The following is a 22,451-nucleotide window of genomic DNA, read 5'->3' as shown; positions in this document are numbered from 1 at the left end:
CCACCACCTGCATGGCTGATCCAGGCCATAAAGAGCTGGGGGTGTCGAGAACCACTGGCATAAATGTTCTCTTGTGCTCAATGATCTCGGCAGCTTCATAAAATCACCCTCAGCCACCTCCCCGCTCCCGGCTCCCCGCTCACCTGCCCAGCAATGACTGCAGCCAGGAAAACACCACAGTTCTTCACTAACATCGACCAGGAGTCCCTGGTGACTCATCGGTTTATCATTCGCCAAAGCTCCCCATCCGCGTCAGGTCAGGCTGGGGATTACCCCCCTCCCCCTCCCTCCCCCCGCCCCAAGCGAGTGGGCGATCAATAGCCTGGATCGGTGAGGGAACTTTCATGTCGTGCAGAGATTTGCACTGTGACGACTCGGTGGCAGTCATTAGGACGGACTTGTGGGGGTAATTAACAATGTTCATTAAGTTGTCCAGATCCCAAAAAAGAAAAACAAATCTAAAGCGATTACTTCAAAATAAACAGCACAGTCAAAAAGGGTGCCCAAGTACAAAAAAAATATAAAAACGATAATAAGCGTGTGATATGTAAAGATGAGAGGTACAGTCGTCCCTCTGTATCCGTGGGGGGTCCCAGAACCAATCCCCCACGGATACAGAGGGATGACGGTGACGATCCCCGGATGCTCAAGTCCCTTATACACGATGCTGCAGTACTGTGGTACCACAGAATTCGAACTTAATGGAAAACCAATTAATTGGTTCCGGGCCCCAAAAAAATACCACCTAAATGTTTTTTTTTAGCATTTAAACACAAAATGAATCGGATAAAACAAGAAGAGCATATACTGTACTAAACACATCTAAGCACATTTATCAAAACAGTAATTTGTAAAGTAAGAAAATAAATGTATCAAAACAATGTGTCCTGCCCCGATCGTCCACTCCTTCCGTGTGCCACGCCCCCTCGTTAACCCAGTGATCAGCTGTTTATGGTTGTTGTCATTAGTACTCTGTATTTCGTCCATGTTTCAGTTTGTTTCCCCAGTCCAGTCATTGTATTGTCCGTCTGCGTTTTGCCTGCCTTACCTGTAATTAAACCCCATATTCCCCGATGCCCTGACGTCTGCGCCTTTGTCTCCGTTCCGTCCCTGTTCGGCACGACAATATTATTATGATTAAATGTATTCATGGTTTATTATTAATATTAAAATAATCAATAAGTAATATTTATTTTAAAATGTATTTTATTACATAATAATAATAATAATTACTGTTACTGTCTATCATTGTCTAAATGTTTTTTTACTGTCTAAATATATGTATTCAACTAGTGTAAACATGCATGATGCTGTCACAGCGAATGCGAGGCTGAAACTGAAGCTTGACCCTTTGTTTACCCATTTCCCCGCGCATACAAGTTCTCTTAGGTCGGCGTTCAAGGTTTGACTTCTGAGATTCAGATTGAGTTCTAGGTAATTTTTTTTCGAACTGATTGGTTCGACTTTTAAGAAATTCGAGTTCTAATGAGTTCGAGAACTGAGGTACCACTGTACTTGCATATAACCAACACACATCCTCCCATGTACTTCATCTCTAGATTAGTTATAATACATAACACAATGTAAATGATATGTAAATAGTTGTTATATTTTACCGCTTAGGGAATAACAAGAAAAATGTCTGTAGATGCTCAGTAAAGAAGCATCCATTGTAAGCATAACTATATAGTGTACTTCAGCAACAATGTAACATTTTGTTTCAACACTTAAAAGATTGCTTTTTTTTTTTAATGACCTCAACACATAGAATACAACACAGAATATTTAAAATACAAGCATATATACAAAATATAATTATACATAGAGAAAACAAAAATTCATTTTCTCTCTCTCTCTGGAATTTTTTCGAATTATTTTTAAACCGCGACTGGCTGCATCCACAGGTTCCGCAACAGAGGGCCAACTGTAGAGACAGAGTGAACGTAAGTGGTATCTTACGATTTCCGTATGTCAGAGGATGGAGACGCCGACATCATTAACGGCCGGCAGGATGTGAAAATACCATCTCGGTGCGACGCCTCGCCCGCCGCACATCAAACAGGGAGGACGCTCCGGAGCCGGTCCCCTAGCTGCTGCCTCTTTAAATCTGTCCATCCTTCTGTTCTATTACAGTCAAAGTCACCCAGGAACGGTAAAATAATCATGAGAACAATATTAAATGCCTCAGTGCCTTTTTTTTGCAAGAAGCCATGGGCCTCAGGGCTCAGGAGACAATAAATAACCATTTAATTTGCCTACAGCCTCCCCCCCAGTCCCCAAAGCGGCTTTGTGTTTTAAAACTGTGTTAAATACACACACCCCGCTGGTTCTCTGTTCTCCTTGCCTTCCCCACACAGCCGTGGCACGCGATATGAAGAGCAGACACCCGGCATAATAGCCGGAGACGTTGTGCTTTGAGCGTGAGCTCGCTCCTACTCCCAACGTGACACAGTTTTAATCTTGGGCATATGGAGGAAGTGGATTGCAGTTGTGTGGGCCAGCACTGAGGGGCAATCATAGTGCTGTACATGTGACCTGTAGATTTTTCAGGCATAGACCAATAGGACCCCCATGCTGAAAAATGCTAATCTTCAGCAGGACTGGCTCTATCAACAGACAAAACAGGAAACCTGAATTAACTTAACAGAAGTTGTTAAATGATAATCAATTTTCTGGGTATAAGGGGGCCTTCCAAGTGAAACTTTGCTAAGGCCCCTGAAAATGTCAAGCCAGCCCTGATCATCAGTGACATTGTTCAGAAACAGTAGACAGAAAAAGACGACCCAATCCAGCTGACCTGCCGCAAACGAAAGACGAAAGAGACAAGAGCAACGGACAACCTACTCCAGCTGACCTGCCGCAAACGAAAGACGACTTCACTAGACAGTTCCTCCCTGGAACCTGAACATGGGGTCAAACACATTAGGGTCCTTGGGTACCTGAGAAAGCCAGAATCTCAGCTGCATCAGAATAAAGTCAAGGTCATCCACCACATGCTTGATTACTATCACACAATGCCCTACGTCCCCATGCAATGTGGGATGCATCACACAGAAAGAGGGAGGCGACCAAGACCACATTACACTTGATCTGGAATTAAATTAAAGCCCAAGAAGAAAGAAGAGATACCAGAATGGACAAAATCATAGACTCGCCATAATTGGCCTGTAGAAACTAACCACATCAAATACATCTTCCATGAGTAACGCTCTTAAATTATTCAGTGCTCCTCGAGAAGTCCACTTACTCATAACCACAGTAATGGGGAAGTAAATGGAATTACAGCAAAAGTGATTAATGAGAAAGGGACACATCAGAGAGGCAGCAAGTAACCAAAATCAAGGTAGCATCAGTCATGTGACTGGCCCTCATCGTGCATGCGGAGGAGAGAGCCCTAAAGGATATGGCCAGATATGTCAAAAGCTTGTTGGGTGGGTCTGATGTATGTGGACAAGAGTCACAAAATAGGCAAAAGTCATTTGTCAACTGATACCTTGGGAGTTTGCAACAATTGCCTAAAACGGTTAAACTTGAGAAATTTAAATAAATAAACAAATAAAAAGCGAACAATAGAAGAGTAACATGAAATGAATGGATCTTCTACCTTATTCCTAGAGTTTCCTGGAATACGCTGTAGGCTCACCATGATGTGTGGTTGGAAGAGAGATGGTTGGATGGATGGATGGATGGATGGATAAAGCAAAATATAGGTGGACACTACGTAAGATGGAGCAGATAGGTGGCCCCACACATCTGAGGTCACCGCTGTCATCAGAGGTGCTGTGAACACTCAGCGGCCAACTCCATCAGCAAAGCAAATGTGTTGGGTTAGTCACTCCTGCCAAAGCGCTAGGGATTCACCAGTCTCCTGCAGTGCCGAAGGAGGTTGACGGCTGTGTTGAAGACACATTCTCTTCTGCCACACCTGCAAAGCCCAGGTCCTCATTACTTTCTCCATTCCTCGGCATCGACGTTCAGCTGTAACAAACAAATCTGCCCTACATGCTAACTGTGTCATCACACCGGGGCTCTGACAGACAGCAGAAAAGGTCTCAACAAGGTCAGTGTCTATGCTGCAAGATTAGCCATAATTTCGTTATTAACCCAGCCAAAGACAGAATAACGGCACAGGAATGTCTCTTTTGGTGCAGAGGCAACTGATCACCAGCTCAGCCTAGTCAGACCCAGCCGACTCTGACCGGACCGATGACCTTGTCAAGGTACATACAAGATAAACTGGACAACTTGAGGAGGATTAGGGAGTCAGGCCTGTACCCCATGAGAATGGTGTGATACATGTGGTTTAATTACCAGAATGACGTGTTTACTTAATTAAAAAGGGCACTTTAATTATTTAGGTATCTACATATTGATTTTATTGACTTTTGGTAAAAGGCCCCACTTTGCAAAGGATCTCTGGCCCCCCAGCTTCTGTTAATTGTATTTCATTTTATCGGCAGACATAAAGCAGAGCTGCCAAAGTTTGCAAAAATATGGAAAGGTATCCTCTTTTCTGTATGCATCATGGTATATTAACATACACAGAAAACAAACAGCCAGAGAGTAATTGAGTTTGCCCCCCCTCCCCAAGCAGGCAGGTTCTCAGGGTGGGGCTGATGGATTGTCACCTGGAAGTCAGACCATGTCCACGTGCCACAAACCCCCCCCCCCCCCAGCGCCAAGCCTGTCAGACAGTCTAACAAGCTGCAAAGTGGGTCACAGCTTAGTAGGCTTTCAAACAATGTCATCACTTTCTCATGCCCCCCCCCCCCCCCGCTGCCCCCGTCCCCGCCCCCGCCCCCCGGCCCGGTCGGGGCAGACTTTTCACAGCAGTTCCCTTTCATCTAGGTCACTGTGCCTCCTCCATGCCGGCGGGCGTTTAACATCACTGGAGTCTTGCTGCGCCCAGGAGACGGTGCCTCCATAACAAGCGGGACAGGTGGGGGCCACAAACGAACCTCTTACATCATGTACATATAGCGCCTGAATCACCACAGCGAGAGACGGGATTGGCCGAGCGAGGTCACCTGAGGATCAATCACCTGGGTCAGTATTCCAAGTAAACACTGGACTCCAGCAACTCAGTAAACCCAGTGAGGTCAGGATCAGAACCCAGTGAACCCAGTAAAACTCAGGACCTCTGAATCCCACCCCCGCTACTCCACAGGTGAACATCCACATTTACTCTGCAATGGATTTCTGCGGATGTCCATTTTGGCTCTTTGTGGAAAACTTAAAAATGAAAGTTCATATTCGGTCAAGCATACTGCTTGTTTTCCAATAAACCAAATGACAGAAGCGTAAGCAGACATCTGTCAGAACGTCCATCGTAAAATGATTAATTGAGCGACCCGAGCGGACTGAGAGACACCACCGCTAATGAAGTCCCTCATAAGGCCCCCCTTCTGGGTCACGGAGACTGACGGTCCCTGCTCCGTTTCGGGTCTCCGTCTGCTCGGCAGGACATTTTAAATCCTGGCGGAATGATCCGTGTGTCACCTGGAGCAATTTCGGGAATGAATTTGGAGAGAAAAAAAAAACTGCGAAAAATAAAGAGCAGCAAAATAAGACGGGTTAGGGCAGGTCACACCTAGAAGAGGAGATGTTTCTCCCTTTGAACCCTCACACTAACTTTGGCAAATTACTATAGCCAGAGGAATTAGGATTTTTTTTCCCCCCTTCATTTCCGACCGGTATCACTTTTCATTATTTAATGTATTCTGTCTTCCAAGGGGGTAATTTGTGGTCTACGTCTTTGGATCGAAGGCCCTGCACCCTCTTACTAGCTCCTCCGCCCATGTGAGAGACAGCGAGACTCAGACGGCGCAGAAACCACACAAAGGAAAATGGCAGCCTGTTTAATCTCGGCACGCGGGGCGTGCCTCCTCCACTCCGGCGACGGGCCCCTGGCTCATCCCAGCCATATACACGCAATCACACCTTATTTTTAGCGGGAATTTTATTTCTCCGTTTTCCATTACCGTCTCGATGTCGGAAAACCCCAGTCGGCAGAGCAGGCCGGGGAAAAACAGGAGGCCTTTCCGATCCAGTGCTGTGTGGCAGTTACAGTGCCCTCCACAATTACTGGCACCCCTTGTAAAGATTTGTAAAATGGGTTAGAAAAAAATCCACCTTTTAGCGAACCAGCTTCATCTCACACTGAAAAAAGATGAGAAAAATCCAACCTTTCATTGAAATAAATTTATTCGAAGAAAGAACAAATCCTTCATTAAGAATAATTATTTTTAACAAAAACACGTGCCACAATTATTGGCACCACTGCAAAGTATAGTGAACACAATGTAACTGAAGCACGTTTCCCCTGTAAATTGTACATCTTTGAGTTGATTGAAGTGAATAGGAACCTTCAAGCTGTAATCCATGACTTCCTGATTAACTGGGGTACAAACATGAGGAGACACAGAGGCCAAATTCCCTTAGTCATCCATCAACATGGGAAAGATAAGAGAACACACAGACCAAATGAGGGAGAAGTGTGCTGACCTTCATAAGGCAGGGAATGGGTATTAAAAAATAGCTACTCGCCTTAAAATGCCCATTTCTACTATTAGGGCAATAATTGAAAAGTGGACATCAACGAACTGTTAGAAATCTGCCTGAAAGAGGACCCAAGTTTATTTTGCCCCCACATACAGTGAGGAGGATCATAAGAGAGGCAAAAATATCCCCAAGGATGACTATTGGTCAATTACAAGACAAAGTAAAATCTTGGGGTTACCACGTCTCCAAAAAAAACCATCAGACGCCCCCCTTAATGCTAACAGATTTTTTGAAAGGTATGACAGAAAGAAGCCTTTTCTGTCAGTTACTTAAAATGTAAGTGCCAGGAGTTTGATAAACATTACTACAACTTTGACTGGAATCAAATTCAATGGTCTGATGAAACAAAATTGAGCTTTTTGGCAATAAACATTTAAAGGTAGGTTTGGCGTAAACAGAAGGATGGATATGATGGATTGAACCTCATCCCAACTGTAAAATATGGTGGAGGTTCTGTGATGTTGTGGGGCTGTTTTTCCTCCAAAGGCCCTGGAAACCTCGTTAGGGTACATGGGCTGCCTCTGCCAGGAAACTAAAACTGGGCCTTCATTGGATCTTCCAGCAGGACAGTGATCCTAAGCACATGTCCAAATCAACGTAAAAATGGTTAGCTGACCGCAGGATCAAGCTTCTGCCATGGCCATCTCAGTCCCCTGACCTGAACCCCACTGTAAACCTGTGGGCTGAGCTGAAGAGGAGAGTGCACAAGAGAGGGCTTGGGACCCTGGGTGATCTGGAGAGATTCTGTACAGAGGAATGGTCTCAGATGCCCTGCTCTGTGTTCTCCAACCTTATAAAATATTACAGGTGAAGACTCAGTGCTGTTATACTGGCAAAGGGAGGCTGTACAAAGTATTAAAAGCAGGGGTGCCAATAATTGTGGCACATGTGTTTTTGTTGGAAATAATTATTTCTTGATGAAGGATTTGTTTTTCTTTGAATAAATTTATTTCAATGAAAGGTTGGATTTTTCTCATTTTTTCAGTGTGAGATGAAGCTGCTTCACCAAAAGGTGGATTTTTTTTCTAACCCTTTTTACAAATTTTTGCAAGGGGTGCCAATAATTGTGGAGGGCACTGTATGTGCGGGGGGGACTGTGGCCCTGCTCATTAGCCCCTCACTGGCGTGAATATGGCTGCCTCCTGTTCCCCACCCCCACCCCCATGCTCATAGCGTCAATGCCATCTTTCTTCAGCCAGCGGGCACTCCTGTTTTCCCTCCCAACAATCTTGTCGTTGGGCTCGGGCTCCTTGAGGGCTGTGTTCAATGGGCTGTGACGGTGACAGTCACATGACAGCCACCTCACGCCTGATAGCGCTACAGCATAGCGCCACTCTGCACAGACCCCAGGCTCTAAACTGCCAGCGACAGTTTCACTCACATTCCAACAGGAAGCTTAATCGTTTGATCATTTTCCTTTACCTGAAGTTTGTTGATGAAATTACGTAAACAACCAGGTCCCCTTTAACACGATTAGGCAGCCACTGTGCATTCGATCACATGGACAGACCTTAAGCCTTTTCATCTTCAACAACCCTAAGAGTGCTGCTGTGCAATGAACAGCTAATAGGTTAAAGAACAGAGCCGGCAGAAAACACCCATAATGTAAACTTTGATTTTCTCATAAATTAGATTTAAGAATCATACCAGCAGTATGCTCTCTGGTGACATGCTTTTACAGTAACGTAGTAAAGTTTTCAAATGATGTCCTCAGAGATAAAAATAAATCAAAAAAAAAAATTAAGCAAAACGTGGAAAAGAATCCATCTTCGTTCTAAATTTAAATATCTGACCTCCGGCGTCTGGCAACCCACTTTGGGGCGAATCTGCGAGGATCCGTGTGAAGTAAAGACCCTTTGAACAGATTTTTTTCCCCCATTTATCTCATAAAGGCAAACAGCAGCGTATCCAAGAGTGAAAAGTGATTTGGAAATATAGGCAGTTTTTTAAAATATTTTCCTTCATAAATCCATGTAGTCTGCTTGCATTTGCAAACGAAACTCCTCAAAACAAAATGCCTCAAAAATCAGAGACAACATTCAACCTTAACAGAGAAGTAGGAACGACATTTGTAAAGGAAAACTGGGGTATAACCAGAAACTGAGGAGCTGGTCCAGAAACAATGACAAGCGATGAGAGTCGAGAGCTGTAACCCAAAATCCAACCAGGATACTGGAAACTTCCAAACAGAAAACTTTCGAACTAAAGTATCATAAGCAATCAATCCAGAAATGAGCTCGACACCTGGCTCCTGAACTTAACTGGGCAGTAATTAATGATAAATTATGAATATACTTTTGGTTATAAATTAAGCATGCTAATCTGACTCTATCAAAAACCGCAGCACGAGTCGGGAGAGGGAGGAAACGCTGGCTTCGTCACGCAGACGCTAACAGACACCCACTGCGCTGTCCATCAAAGTCAATTAAACACATTTTAATAACCTGCTGTTATCCAAAGAAACACAGTAATGCATCAAAGTTTATTTAGCGAAACACATTTTTCCTAACAAGCTGCCACAAACAGCACAGACCCACACACACACACACACACACACACACACACACCAGTCTTTGTGAGAACGGAGAAGAGGCCCTGACTTTACAAAGCCGCAGCCAAACCTTGTGCGACACCTCCCTTCAGCTGCCATATCAAGCTTGAGCTTAAAGATGTGTGTGTGTGGGGGGGAGCTAATTCTATTGCATTTCGCAGACCAAAAATGAAAAACACGGCTTCAGACGGTGGCTCCCCAACTCCCCATGGACATGACCCTGAAGCACGGCCAGCGGCCCCCACTAAGGTCCTGCCCCCTGAAGGAGGAGCTGTTTCTTTCTCTCCTTTATCACTGAGTATAACCAGGATTATTACCCTGAATAGCCACAGCCATTTAAGGACATATGGGTCCTTCACAAAGCCCTGGCATGGTATTCTGTAGTGATTATTTATTCATCAAGCCCTGAGTACCTATAGTACTCATAGTGCAGCATTTATAAGTAGGTTCTCCATGACATATACCCTGTTTATAATGAGATTCACTAGATTGTGAGTCTGGGGGAGGGTGTCTTGTTGTGTCAATGGCTGCAGGCCCCCAGCAAGTCTGCCGTCGAAAGGTTATAGAACACAACAGGTGGACAGACGGGCAGATGGATGGATGGATGGATGGATGGATGGATAGATGAGATACTGTACTGTACTGTATACTCATCCAGCAGCAGGACCGAAGCCACACTGCCAGGCAGCCAAAGAGCAGCCCGTTTGATGGGATAAGAAGTGATTTACAGGCACCTCTCTGGCTCCGTAGAGAGAGAGGGAGGCAGATAGAGGGTCAGGGAAGCACGTTTGGGCTCAGGGGGCTGGGTAATGAAGGTGAGAGCCAGCACACTCACAGGGAAGTCCATCCATGGGCCAGCTAAACGCGGAAGGGACGCAGAGGGGGATGCACAGGGGGACGTGGAGGGGCACGCAGAGGGGCACGCAGAGGGGCACGCGGAGGGGGACGTGGAGGGGCACGCAGAGGGGCACGCAGAGGGGGACGTGGAGGGGCACGCAGAGGGGCACGCAGAGGGGCACGCGGAGGGGCACGCGGAGGGGGACGTGGAGGGGCACGCGGAGGGGGACCCTCTGTGGCACTAGTTCCCCTATACCCAGCCATTACCCAGCTATTTGCTTAACTCCCCCAGCACGTAGGTACAAAGGCCTCCAAAGTGCCACCTACAGCTTGCATCAGATAATGACACGCCACACTGTCTGACAGCCCCACATGAGGACAGGCAGGCCACACCTCCAAAATGTTTAAAAAAAAAGCCAGCAACTAGGGGGTCCAGCCATAAATACTGACATACCTACCAAGGGCTCAGAAACAGGCCCACAAACGCACACTGTAAATCAATAATGACTACTAAACAGCTTATTCGTCACATATGCCAGGTTCAGGACCGAAAAGAACAAAGGGTTCAAGTGCACCGCGGTCTACTTGGACAAACCCAGCAGAGGCAGCCATACGAGTGCAGTCCTGAGGAAATATGCAGAGCTGGCCAAACAGACCACCCGAAATGCAGAAATGTCAAGGAGAGAACAGAAAGTATGGAACAGGGAAAACGTAGCACTGCGGGACTAATTCACATTAATGGCCCGACGGAAGTGGAGGGTACAAAACAGACAGGGCAGCATTTTCAGTAGGAACCAATAAAGAGTACGAGTCTCATACAGTCGCCGGCCCACCCAGCGAGGCTGCTCGATTCACAAGGGCCGCTCGATCGCCCTCAGTCATTACGAATCGATGCGCGTACCACCGACGGGAGCATCAAACAAGATCACGAACAAAAATGACATGTGTTCCTTAGTCACAAGATGAAGCCTGATTAAGCGCGTGTAGGGGGGGTTAATGACCTTCAAAGGATGCTCGCTTTAAAGAGACAAGTGTTGTCAAGCAGCGAACAGACGGCTGCGAAAGCATTCCAGCTCGCTTTTTGGGACCATTTGACGGAGCCGATGCTCATTTCGCAGCGTGGATGAGTGTAAGTGGGACTCCGTGAACCATGATTACTGCTCCTCCCGTACCACCCCCGCACCCCCCCTGCCACCACCATCGCCACAACTACCACGCAGGAGAAGGCGAGGGCATCCACACAGACGGGTTGCCGGGGCGATGCCCACCCTCTCCCGCCCCTCCATCTGCTCGTCAAAGGCAGCTCGAGTCCTTTCCTGCGGGTACATCTTCCCTCGCATCTTCGCCACATTCTTCACGACATCGCCGATTCACAAAACAGAAGCTGTGTGCACCGGGAAGTACGTTCCCACAGATCTTGTCCGTGCAGGCCTCTCCGTCTAAGGGCCAACTTACCCTCTCCCTCAATTTAATGGCACTAATTACATTACTAAACGGCTGAATCAGAGATGATGAATATCAGAAATAATCTGGGCGATGTTGCTAATTGAGGATAAGTAGGCCTACTTTTACAGCAAACGAGGTTTTGGGAGCAGAGGACGGAAGCTCTGTGCGAGGTCTGACCAAGCGACTGGCAGGATCCGACAAAACATCTTCCCGATGTAAAGAGGGACACACTCAGAATGCAATCCCAACGACCCAAACAGAGAGCACTGCTGTCCGGCTGGGAGGACAGCAGGGAAAAGGTAAGCTAGGCCTCATTGGAATGACTGACAGGGGCAGAGATTCAGCCTCAGGAACAAATGATGCAGCTGGGAGGAAAAATCTCTGAGCAGAGACTCCCCAGGAAGGAGGAAAAAGAAAAACGTATCGTGGACATCGGCTGATTTTGTATATGTTAGCACACAATAAAAAAGTGGGATTTTTTGGCAAAGATGAGAACAGGGTTCCCATCTCGCATTTCCAAAGCCAAAGCCGACGTCTCCTGTGAGCCGCCTGACCCCACTGAGCCGCTTAAGAGATCTTAACGGGAAATTAATTAGGATCACAACAAAGTCAGCGGCCCACAAGCAGAACTTAAAACCCAAGCCTGAGCCGCAGCTCGGATGGGCTCCCGATGACAATGAGAGCATTAAACGGCAACATCGTGTTAAAGCATCTCTCAGGCAGAGAATGAACGGCACAGCCCAGGATTATTAACCCACGAGGGTTCCTGACAGACAGCTGAACTACACAGCACTGTTTACACTGACTTCCTGATTTGATCTGAGAGAAGCCAGGTGGATCTGGAATTGGACCCGAGAGCATGAAGCAGCCAGAACCACCACCAGGGGCCAGCGGGCCGTATTTTCATGCCAGGGCTCATTTCGATCCAGGCAGACATGCCCCTAGGTTGAGTTCTTTAACTATTTTGCCCCCATCTGGCTGGATTTGGGCAATGGAGCAGAGTAAATACAGAGTGATCATCCTCCTCTGCCCGTCTTCTCTCATATTCACACTTGGCATGGGCAGTATTACATTTTTCATACTGCCCAGACATTATACCACAGTATACAGAATTTGACAGTATTTTCAATTGTAACACTATTGCAGTATTTGGCATTAAGTTTGCCCAAACTTGCACTCCCCAATGATAAAATTTACTGAGAGGCGGATCGAGGGTCATTGTGGAGGTCAGATGCCGAGTAAGATTTCAAAACATGTCCAAAATACCATGGTATACCATATCACCATAATACTGCCCAAGCCTAATTCAGTCTAGCCAGTTTTCACATATCCGACATCACATCCATGGTTATGGAAGCGTACAACAGCCCACTAATAGCTTTACAAACGGCAAGCACTGTAAACAATAGTGTAAAGCAACTGCTGGTCTGAGACCATCACTGAGCGATCTCTCATCTCGCTTGCAGGTCGAAGCGTGGGCTGGATCGCCAGAAAGACACACACCATTGTTTTCCCCAACGACTACTGAACCCTACAGGAGAACTGTAAACATCGCTCTGGGAGTTTCACACTTATGAGCCCACCACCAAAATCATCACTGAACACCCCTAACGGGACAGTGATACCCCCCCCCCCCCCCGGCGATCTTAGAGAGATCTGGATGGGCCTTTGTTTGGGTTTCATCAGGGGGAAAAAAACAAAAAACAAAAAAAATCAACTGGAGCACATGGCGTGTCCCGACAGCACACAAAGCACACCCAGACATAACACGCTTCCAGGTCAGCGGCGTAACACGTGCAGCGTTCGAGAACTGGAACGGCGCGGATTACACAAGCGCTGCTCTAAAAAAGCCCGCTCATGCTTCTCAGCCAAAAAAGACTTTCTCAGGATTCGCCCGCCTTCATCTCCATGCCTCCATAAGAGCCTTACCCCCCCCCCACCCCCACCAAAAGCAGCTCTTATTAGAGCAGACAATACGAACAATCAAATAAAGCATTGCCATACGGGAGGGGGGGGAAGGGGGATCAGTCAGCTTCCAACTTCCAGTTTAATGTCTCCGTCACTGTTTCAAGAAGCCTGAAGAGTGGAGCCACTTCCGTTTTGGGGATTCCATGCAGGATGAAAGGTGCTCTCCCTGCCCGCGATTCCACACAACTGATACACTCATAAAAGTATTTAATAAGCAATATATCCAAGAGAAGGCTTATAATACATTTTCTGCACCCGTGGCTCCTGGAATCCCCCTGCCACAAGAAATGGTTTCACTTTATCATCGATCCATCTTCCAACCATTTATCCAGCACAGTCACAGGGGAAAACTGGTACATTGTTCATAAGGATTAAACTTACCACACTAAAAGAATGCTTATTTCCGGGTACGACTCACTTATTTCCCCTGATTATGGTACAGACGGCTTGCATATACATCTTAAATCAATCGCAGTACATCTCCAACAGATCTGATCGGCAAGTCAGCTCCACACAATGACATACCCTCTTCTGCTAAAAAAAAAGGGCTGCTTTTCCTAAAATTCAAGTCCACTAAAAGAAGCATCCAAGGGCTTGGTTTAAATACCATGGCAACAAGCCTACCTTGAAAGCCCATAATCCCTTAATACTGGGGAAAAAATAAAAAAAAAAATTTAAAAAAAAAGATTTGTTGTCAGTTGTCAATAATCCCCAAAGCTCTGACACTCAGAAACATTACTTGTTTCAAAAAGATTACTTTTAAATCCATTTTTATCTCTTGCGTCATTCATATTGCAATTGTTATACACAGTATATATACACACACATGTATATATACATGCACACACACTACCTATTTTCACTTGCGGTAAAGAAGCTTGCCACATGTACATTTTAACTCATTTATCCAACACTTTTATCCAAGGCCATTTGCAGTATAAGGAAAGACTACCATTTATATTATATTATATTATATTATATTATATTGGTTTATATTCATATGTTTGTGGGGACTGAAAAACTGGTCCCCACAATATCAAAAGTACAGACACACACATATACATACAGACCACTATATATTTTTAAGCAAATCTGCATTTTTAAATCCTGGTTTAATCATGGTTCTGCTGACAGAAGACTATATTGAGCAGCAGATTGCTTCCTCGTTCAAAATTTCTAAGACAGCAGTAAACAAGAATAAGGTGAAGCAGGAGACACTTGGAATGACCAGAAACCAGCCAGGAAAAGAGCGGAAACTGCTTTCTAATGGAGGAGACTTAACTTATGTGACAGTTTCTCATGATTTAGAGGATGCCATCAAGTGACCGTCAGTAGGAATGGGAACATTAAGTGCAGGTGGGAGGTGCACTGCTAGGACAGTTCATACCAGGCTCCAAGAAGAAGGACTGAAGTACCATAAAGCAAGGAAAAAGTGCTTTATCAACGGAGAAGAACAAGGGTGCAGTTTGCAGAAATATATATATATATATATTATTCACAGACACACACCAATAAATTGAGAAATGAGTTAAACAAAAAATTGTTCTGTGGTCTCTTAATTTTTTCCATGGCTGTATATAAGATTACATTCATTTACTGTCTGCCCCTCGGACAGAAAAACAGCAACACCAGGCCTCTATGGACAGGCATCCTGCAGGACGGCCTAGGGGTGGGGCCTGAGGGTCTCGGCAGACACCCAGGAAGCGAGGCTGGATCGAACTCCTGCCGCCTCGCCGGCTGACTGGAGCTGAGCCGCTGTTTACACAATCAAAGTCCAGAGCAGCTGAAAAACTCACCGGTTTCCCAGAGGCTTAAGTGCTGTGACAAAATGACATTCTAAATTTAAGTCCTGTTTTTTCTTCCTGGGCCGCACAACATGAATGCAGATGAGGACGAGTCCTTAGAAGTGAACACAGTCCTCGAGGGCCAGGGGAACTGGCTCTGGGAACCCTACACGTCCAGCAGGGAGATCCAAACTGCCCGGAGCAGAGGCAGAGAGCCGGCCAAGTGCAGGAGTGCCTTCCTGTGGCAGACCCGGCGTCACTGCCATAGCCCACACCATGCACATGCCAGCAATTCATTTGGTGACACTTATCCACTCCATACTTCAGATGTTAAAACAGCTGTTCGATCTGAGGGCCATAAATCTTCGAAAGCAGGACATTTTTTATCATTCCAAGGCCTACAAAGTACAGAATGTCATAAACCCCCACTGCAGTGCCAGATATTAACAGGGGCAAAGATGCCCCAAGAAGTCACAGAATGCCCCTAAAAACCGTGATCGAGGTGCAAACATTGCCCCCAAGATTAAAAAAAATATATATATATACATATACATACTGTATTTACCAGTTTAGGCTATTATCATAATCATCCATTAAGCCATCATTTTATTTGTATTCATTTAATTTCATTTCCATCTCTAAAACACATGCATACAAATGTATGTACATAACGTAATATGTAACTTTAACTACATACTACTATGTAACACCATTACGATGCCTGGCAAAGGCCAATATCATTTTTTAATAAAGGCGTTCATCCAAAAATAAACAAACCGATCTCTGCTAGAGGCGTGGCTTCAGATTGTCTGCTTACCCGTGGCTTCACCACCTGCCCGTCAACACCGTTCACAGTTACCTAGGGCTGGGCAGTGTCTCAAATTTTCATGGTATTGATATATATTCAAAACAAAATATAGGATGACACAATACCGTTTATATCGATATACCTTTTATTGTGTGTTAAAACCAACAGTATTCCTTCCTGGTTGTAAACAACACGAGAGCTTTGGTCGTGACGTTGGGCAGACTCCCGGAATTCACAGCTAAAATCAACCCGTGTTTCACAGGTAGTTGATGGAGGCAAAAAAAATTGGTACTTCTCTCATTTAATCTTAAAACATTGCCGAATGGCTCACAGGTTAAAAATACCACAATTTGCAATATTTCTTTTATTTTGTTGAAGGCACTGCTTTGCATTTACAGTTATGAAACACTGCCTTTTATTTTTAAAATAAAAGAAGATGTTTAAAAAAAGATGGTAAACTATTTTCATTTGAAAGACTGTGATGAGGTTTTCATTTTATCTATAAACTAATGCATTATACATACAGCCAAAGGTTATTAAGAGCTAAATAAAAGCCTAATAGTTAGAACTGTCTCCTGCTTTCTCTCTCATACAGATGGTATTCTGTACACATACAGATGACTGCACACTTCTCTTTGGAACAGCAACATTATGTCTATTATTTACTCATGTTGGCACAAGGTGGTCATTACTGTATGTATTGTAATCTGGGCTCATCTCACATTAAAAACAAACTTTTGGCATTTAAAAACTGCCCAAAATTTCATAAATGCCCCCATTTGCCCCCAAAATAGTTTTTAAATTCCCTACACTGCCCCACGTGGCTGATATCCCTCACTGGCTGGGATAACCGTCCCTTTAACAATTTACCGCTGAGTTTATAATCGATGATGGATCACTGCAGTGGCACCCTTCACACAGAACCAGTCTTAAAGCACACAAACACCCCCTCCCTGCAGTCTCTTTTCACCCACAGCTAACTATGTGCTAACACTGCATCCTGGAGAAACCTCGTTAGCACCAATGACAGGGGCCTCCTCTGACGAGCACAGCTCGTTAACGTGCCCCGTGGTCCGAGCACGCCGGCCGATAGGAAAAATGGGGAAGAGAACAGACTACAGCTTACGTTCTGAAGGAAAACTGACTAGACAGGGATTAGAAAAGGATAAACGGGATAAAACGGGTGAGAGCGTGAGGCCCATGGGCGTGCCTAAAGAAACAAGCCATTTCAAAGCAGGCGTCCCAGACGTGGAAGCCAGACAAAGCGGCCGCTCGCCGACGACGGGCCCCGCGGAAAACAGACCTTCACTTTCATTCTCTCTCTTTCTATAAACCAACACCCCTCTCCAAAGAGAACAAACTGGCAAAGAAAACAACTATTTAAAATCACTGGGCGATGAGGGCTTTCAGATAAACGCGGGAAGAGAATAATGCAACTGAATATTGTTAAAAAGCTCATTAAAAAAAAAAGACATTTAACTGGGGAGGATACTGTCAATTATATTGACTGGAATAATCATGTACAAAACTGAAAACACCAACAAACGCCAATCCTTTCCAAAACACGGTTCTTTCTCCGATACAAATCTATAAATGAAATAACATGCACACACGGACAGACACACACGCACACACACGCTTTGCAGGAATTTTAATTATTCACGGACACTTTTAGGTTTTGGCCAAAGGTTTCTCCCATCAGATACTCTGGATAAAGACGGAATACTAATCGGGGATTCTTACAAGGAGCTGCGTGAGTTCTGCGATTGCCTGACACGTGTTAGGGCTATAGCTTTCTTCTAGGTTACCCAGGTACTGGGAGATTACAAAAAAGAAGCAAGAAATATTACCCGTCAGAGGCTCTATCAATAAACATGTCTGCCCATTCATTCCACCGATGGCAGGGAAACAAACTATGGATACTGGGGTAAACGATGGATTAACTGGAATCCAGGACTGATTTTTAAAGTCCACCAGGAACATTTATGCAGATCCATCACTCTGAGCCTGCCGGCATAGGCAGGAAGACAAGTGGTCTGCAGGTACGCTGTGCTGAGGATATGGCTGGTTGTCGTGGGTTCGAATCCAGCTTCTCTCGACTGTTGAGAGACAACAAGCTCTGCTCTTCAGAAAGGACAAATGCACGCACAGGCTTAAGCCAGCAGTACCAAGCTTCACCTGCCTACAGGTGTCATAAGAGGCAGGATTCTTCACCCACAGGTCCTGATGGGCTGTAGCATGAAAGCAGGCGTGTCTGAAACACTCCATGGGAATGTATCATACCCACCATACATACTCCATAATAAGCTGCACCACGTAGGAAACACCCTAAAAAGGAAGCCCTGTTTTGGACTGGCAAGCTTCTCTCAGACTCTCTTTTAACTTAGGTCTTTTCAATATTTATAGCTTAATAATAATTATGCATAACATTCTACATCTAATCACATGACCATTTATACATTATTTATATCAAATGACCATGTACAGGACGCAGCGGGAAACCACGTGAGCATGCAGCATGGTGGCCGTCAGTGGAGATCCCCTGGAAGTCCCCGGATCAAGGGCATAGGTTTAGTTTCAATATTGATAGGGAACCAAATCAGCCGCGAACGCCGCCCCCTTAAACGCACATAGTTTCCACGTTATTGGTAGGGACATGCCCTTACGGTCCATACCCAAATCTATGCCCTTGTCCAGTATATCACAGGGTCTGTACTGCAGGGGGGAGGGCTAGCGCTTTACATCCACGACTATCGTTTCTCTCTCCCTCTTTTTTTTTTTTTACTTTAAATCGATAGGACGCTATTTCGATTCGGGCCGGCGCTCGATAAAAAAGGATCGTCCCGCAGCGCATATCTCTGCTGTAGGTGCTAAGCATGTAAACAGGCTGCCTTCGCTGTGCTCGCCGACCCAGGAGTCCAAGATAAGACTCACCCCCTCCTCTTCAACAGGTTTTCGCAACCATGACACGTAAACCCACGGAGGAAATCCTGAACCAGACGAAGTGAAAATGCTTAAGCCCAGTGGCGAAATGAAAATACTGTAATGTGATGCACATTAGTAAAAAAGAGTAAAGAATCTCTTTTTAGTCCGATGTGTCACGGTACCGTCCTGAACCCCTTTAATGTGCAGCTTAACTTTAGTTTAACTGGCAAAGGCGCGGTCTACACACCACAAGATCGGCATAAAACGCGTGTCGCACTGCAATCTTCAATATTGCGATTTTATTCATTCATTTTGTTCAGCCCTCCAGCCACCAAGTCAAATCAATCACTGCCCTCTTCGTTTCCGACAAAATCACAGATGAGAGTATTGTGCTCTAGGAGGCTATAGCCCTGTGTTCAATCCAAAACGCACGTAAATGCAAACACATATACACACGCATGCGTGTGTGTGTGTGTGGAAATGGCACTAAAATACGACACATTATGCATAACCATTTGCTTCGGTATATTCCCTACCTTACAATTTCACCCAGGCAGCTCGCTGCACGTGTAAATAACACTTCCGCAAACCAGCAAGATATCTGCCATAGTTATTTCTCCTCCAACTGTTGCTTGCATACCGTGATGATAAATGCATTAAAACCTCTGAACACATACGCTGCAATAACCCGCTACGTCTATGCAGTGCACTTCGTACTCCCGTTCGCAATAACGAAGCGCTTTTCCTTATTAACCGTAAAACTACTTTGGAAACTGCAGTGTCACCCCTGTCAGTGCGTAAAAAAATTGAAAGCAAATAAATGTTAGAATTGTGGAGCCGGTGCTTTGCCATCTTCATGCACGCAGCTGCGTTTCATTCCTATAACACTGGCTGCCGGCATCCTGAGCTACAAGTGAGGTCTCCCGCATGAATAAAAAGCACCTCCTCGGGGCATTTAAATGGCCAAAAAGCTCCCGACTCTGCATGTCCAGCAACCGTAAACTGGATTTGTGAGTGTCCGCAAAGGGTGCCCCAGTAGCGGGGTGCTGCACGGACAGTAAGGCGCCAGAGCTCAAAGACACAAGGACACGGTGACGGGACTCAGGCTGCTGCATCCCGGGGAATCCCGTTTACCCAATCGGTTAAGTACCGCAAGCGCTTTGATACACTTCTCTTGAAATTTGCATTGGGGGGGCTGTGTTAACCTTAAGTTAAAAAAAAAATTGCAATACTGATGATGACATAAATCCAGCTGTGAGACTGGAACATATGTTTCATGTTTACGTCTATGTTAATCTTCTGCTGCTTGCGGACTATCTGCAACACTAGTTAACCATCCTGGACATCTGTTTCTCTGAGTCAAACACGGGAAAACGTGCAGGGGCCGGCGCGATCGCCGCAGTGGTTTCAACAGGCAAGCGTTCGGGTTTGTTTCACTTGCCAAATAACTCGGTCTGCTCCCTTCTGCCGTCGCTCTTACGACAAGCGGTCACTTGTTAACTCCGTTTACCTAGAAGCGCAGCCCTCCGCCAGGATGAGCCTGGTTCCCCATCCCGCTAGCGCGCATCCCTCCGGTCACGCACCGATCCCTCCTCGCATTTCTGCGGACGGCACACCGCCGACGTGTCGCTATTCTCCATTTGCACTTTCTTAGGGGTCTTTCCTGTCACTTTACGACCTACCTTTGAGAAGAATAGCTGCCGAAACCAGGAAGAAAGAAAGAGTTGTGGCGAGACACCGACTCCCCACGTTCGCCATGTTGAACACCTGCCTTAATGTGGCGGCGCTGCTGGTTCACCTAGCGCTGAGCATGGGCTAATGAGATGCGGGGGGGGGAGGGAGGGGGCTACCGCGTATTCGGGAGCAAGGGATGCGGGAGGCAGGCAAACGACAGAATAATAAGATGAGGAGTAGGAGGGAAAGCCAGGGGATAATAAGATGCAAAGATTTGAGGGAGGACGTTGGCGTGATAAGCTGCAAGGGGGCGTCCCAGTCGAATACGAGAGCAGAAAGCACGGAAGTTATGGGATAATATGATAAAAAGGGGGAGGGACGCAGTGGGGGGCAGCGGAACATGCAGTGCAAAGGCATGAAACGACGGGCTAATTAGATGCAAAAGGGGAGGGGTACATGAGGGGATAATTAAATGAAAAATAGGAAGGAAGGCGGTGGGGGTAATTATATGCAAAAAAGGGGTTGGATAATGCAAAGATAATCAGGCAGGTACTATGAGTTTCACGAACAGGATTTAGATTTTTTTGTTTGTACTTGCCTATGTTTTGTAATAAAGTGTTTGATTAGCGCTGTTTTTACCGGATGTATATTCATTACATATAAACCAGTCTTTCACGATGTTTTTACATCGGTTTAGCAAAACTTATTTTGTTTTACTTGTTGCAAGTAAATTGTGTGCAAGTCACTGAATATACAGAATCAGTACGTTAAACTACTTCCTTTCGCATAATATACAGTTGCTGAATATACTGTACGTTTATGCGAAAATAGTTCACTTTAGTTGGGGGGAAAAAATCAAGCCTTTACACGGAAAGGTAAATAGCGCCACCGCTATTTTTCGGGTCTGTGTTGGCGAAGACTGGGAGGTTTTACAATAAAACTGAAAGGTTGGGATTACCCATTACAGTGTTACAATTAAAAAGCGTCCAGAATGCACCACAAATTATATTTTTTATTATATTTAGGTAGGTCTATAGATTGCGTCATACAGTTCTCGTTGTCTTTATCGTAAAGTGATTTTCGCAACCACCTCAGTTTCACGATGATTGCAGCCAGCACATTAAGTATGTACATCCTGGACCGATTCATCACAGCACTTCAACAAGTAGGATTGACTCCTTACAGGAAACTTCCAGATAAGCCATGCATATACGTTTTACTGCATTCCTAGAATTCAAACTGAATATTTAATATTTAAGGTTAAAGTATCCATCCATCTTTCAACTTATATATATAAGACTGGAGGGTATATAAGAATACAACATTTATAAATATATATAACAGTATTACACGTTCTGTTTTCAATAATATTTTAATCGAATTTGCACTATGTCTCTGACAGAAGAGGCTTTTAATTTTCCCTTTTTAGTGTTGTTTGTATGCCCAGTGTTTGAGTCTGATGCTTCTAAACAATAAAATGATCAATTTTTAGTCCATAATATAACTTGATATTGCCTCCCTGAACACCAGCCTTCAGAGACATCTATATTTAAAGAAAAATACGGGCTTTCTTCTCCCAGTTGCTGGAGCTTTGGTTCTGTTTTTACACTGTAATTTATTTATCACAGTGACAGAAAAATTGATGATGGAGAGTCAATATTGTTTTTTTTTGTCTATACCCTAAATATATTTACATGTGAAAATGTTTGAGGAAAGACAGAGTACATGAACTGATTTCAAATCTGAACCACAAATTTGATAGTGACGAACTATACGTCAATATAAGAAATATACACTCACCTAAAGGATTATTAGGAACACCTGTTCAATTTCTCATTAATGCAATTATCTAATCAACCAATCACATGGCAGTTGCTTCAATGCATTTAGGGGTGTG

The 22,451-nt window shown here is 45.0% G+C and overlaps 1 protein-coding gene across 5 annotated transcripts in view; it reads right to left on the bottom strand.

The window, feature by feature from the left end:
* Positions 1-20,713, bottom strand: part of LOC111851308 (cell adhesion molecule 1-like) — a 133,233-nt gene extending 112,520 nt beyond the window's left edge. For 2 of the 5 annotated variants that reach the window (XM_072700979.1, XM_072700982.1), the window contains exon 1: positions 20,563-20,706. In XM_072700979.1, the coding sequence (XP_072557080.1) occupies positions 20,563-20,638 (76 nt within the window). In that variant the 5' untranslated portion in view covers positions 20,639-20,706. Of the gene's footprint in view, positions 1-20,562 lie in introns of all 5 variants that reach the window. The other 3 variants (XM_023826102.2, XM_072700981.1, XM_072700980.1) reach the window with 3 other exon arrangements.
* Positions 20,714-22,451: the final 1,738 nt, after the last annotated feature.

This window comes from Paramormyrops kingsleyae, chromosome 17, assembly GCF_048594095.1.
Source record: "Paramormyrops kingsleyae isolate MSU_618 chromosome 17, PKINGS_0.4, whole genome shotgun sequence".
NCBI classification, from domain to species: Eukaryota; Metazoa; Chordata; class Actinopteri; order Osteoglossiformes; family Mormyridae; genus Paramormyrops; species Paramormyrops kingsleyae.
Note: the sequence above shows the minus strand (reverse complement) of the source record. Positions and strands in the feature narration are given on the sequence as shown.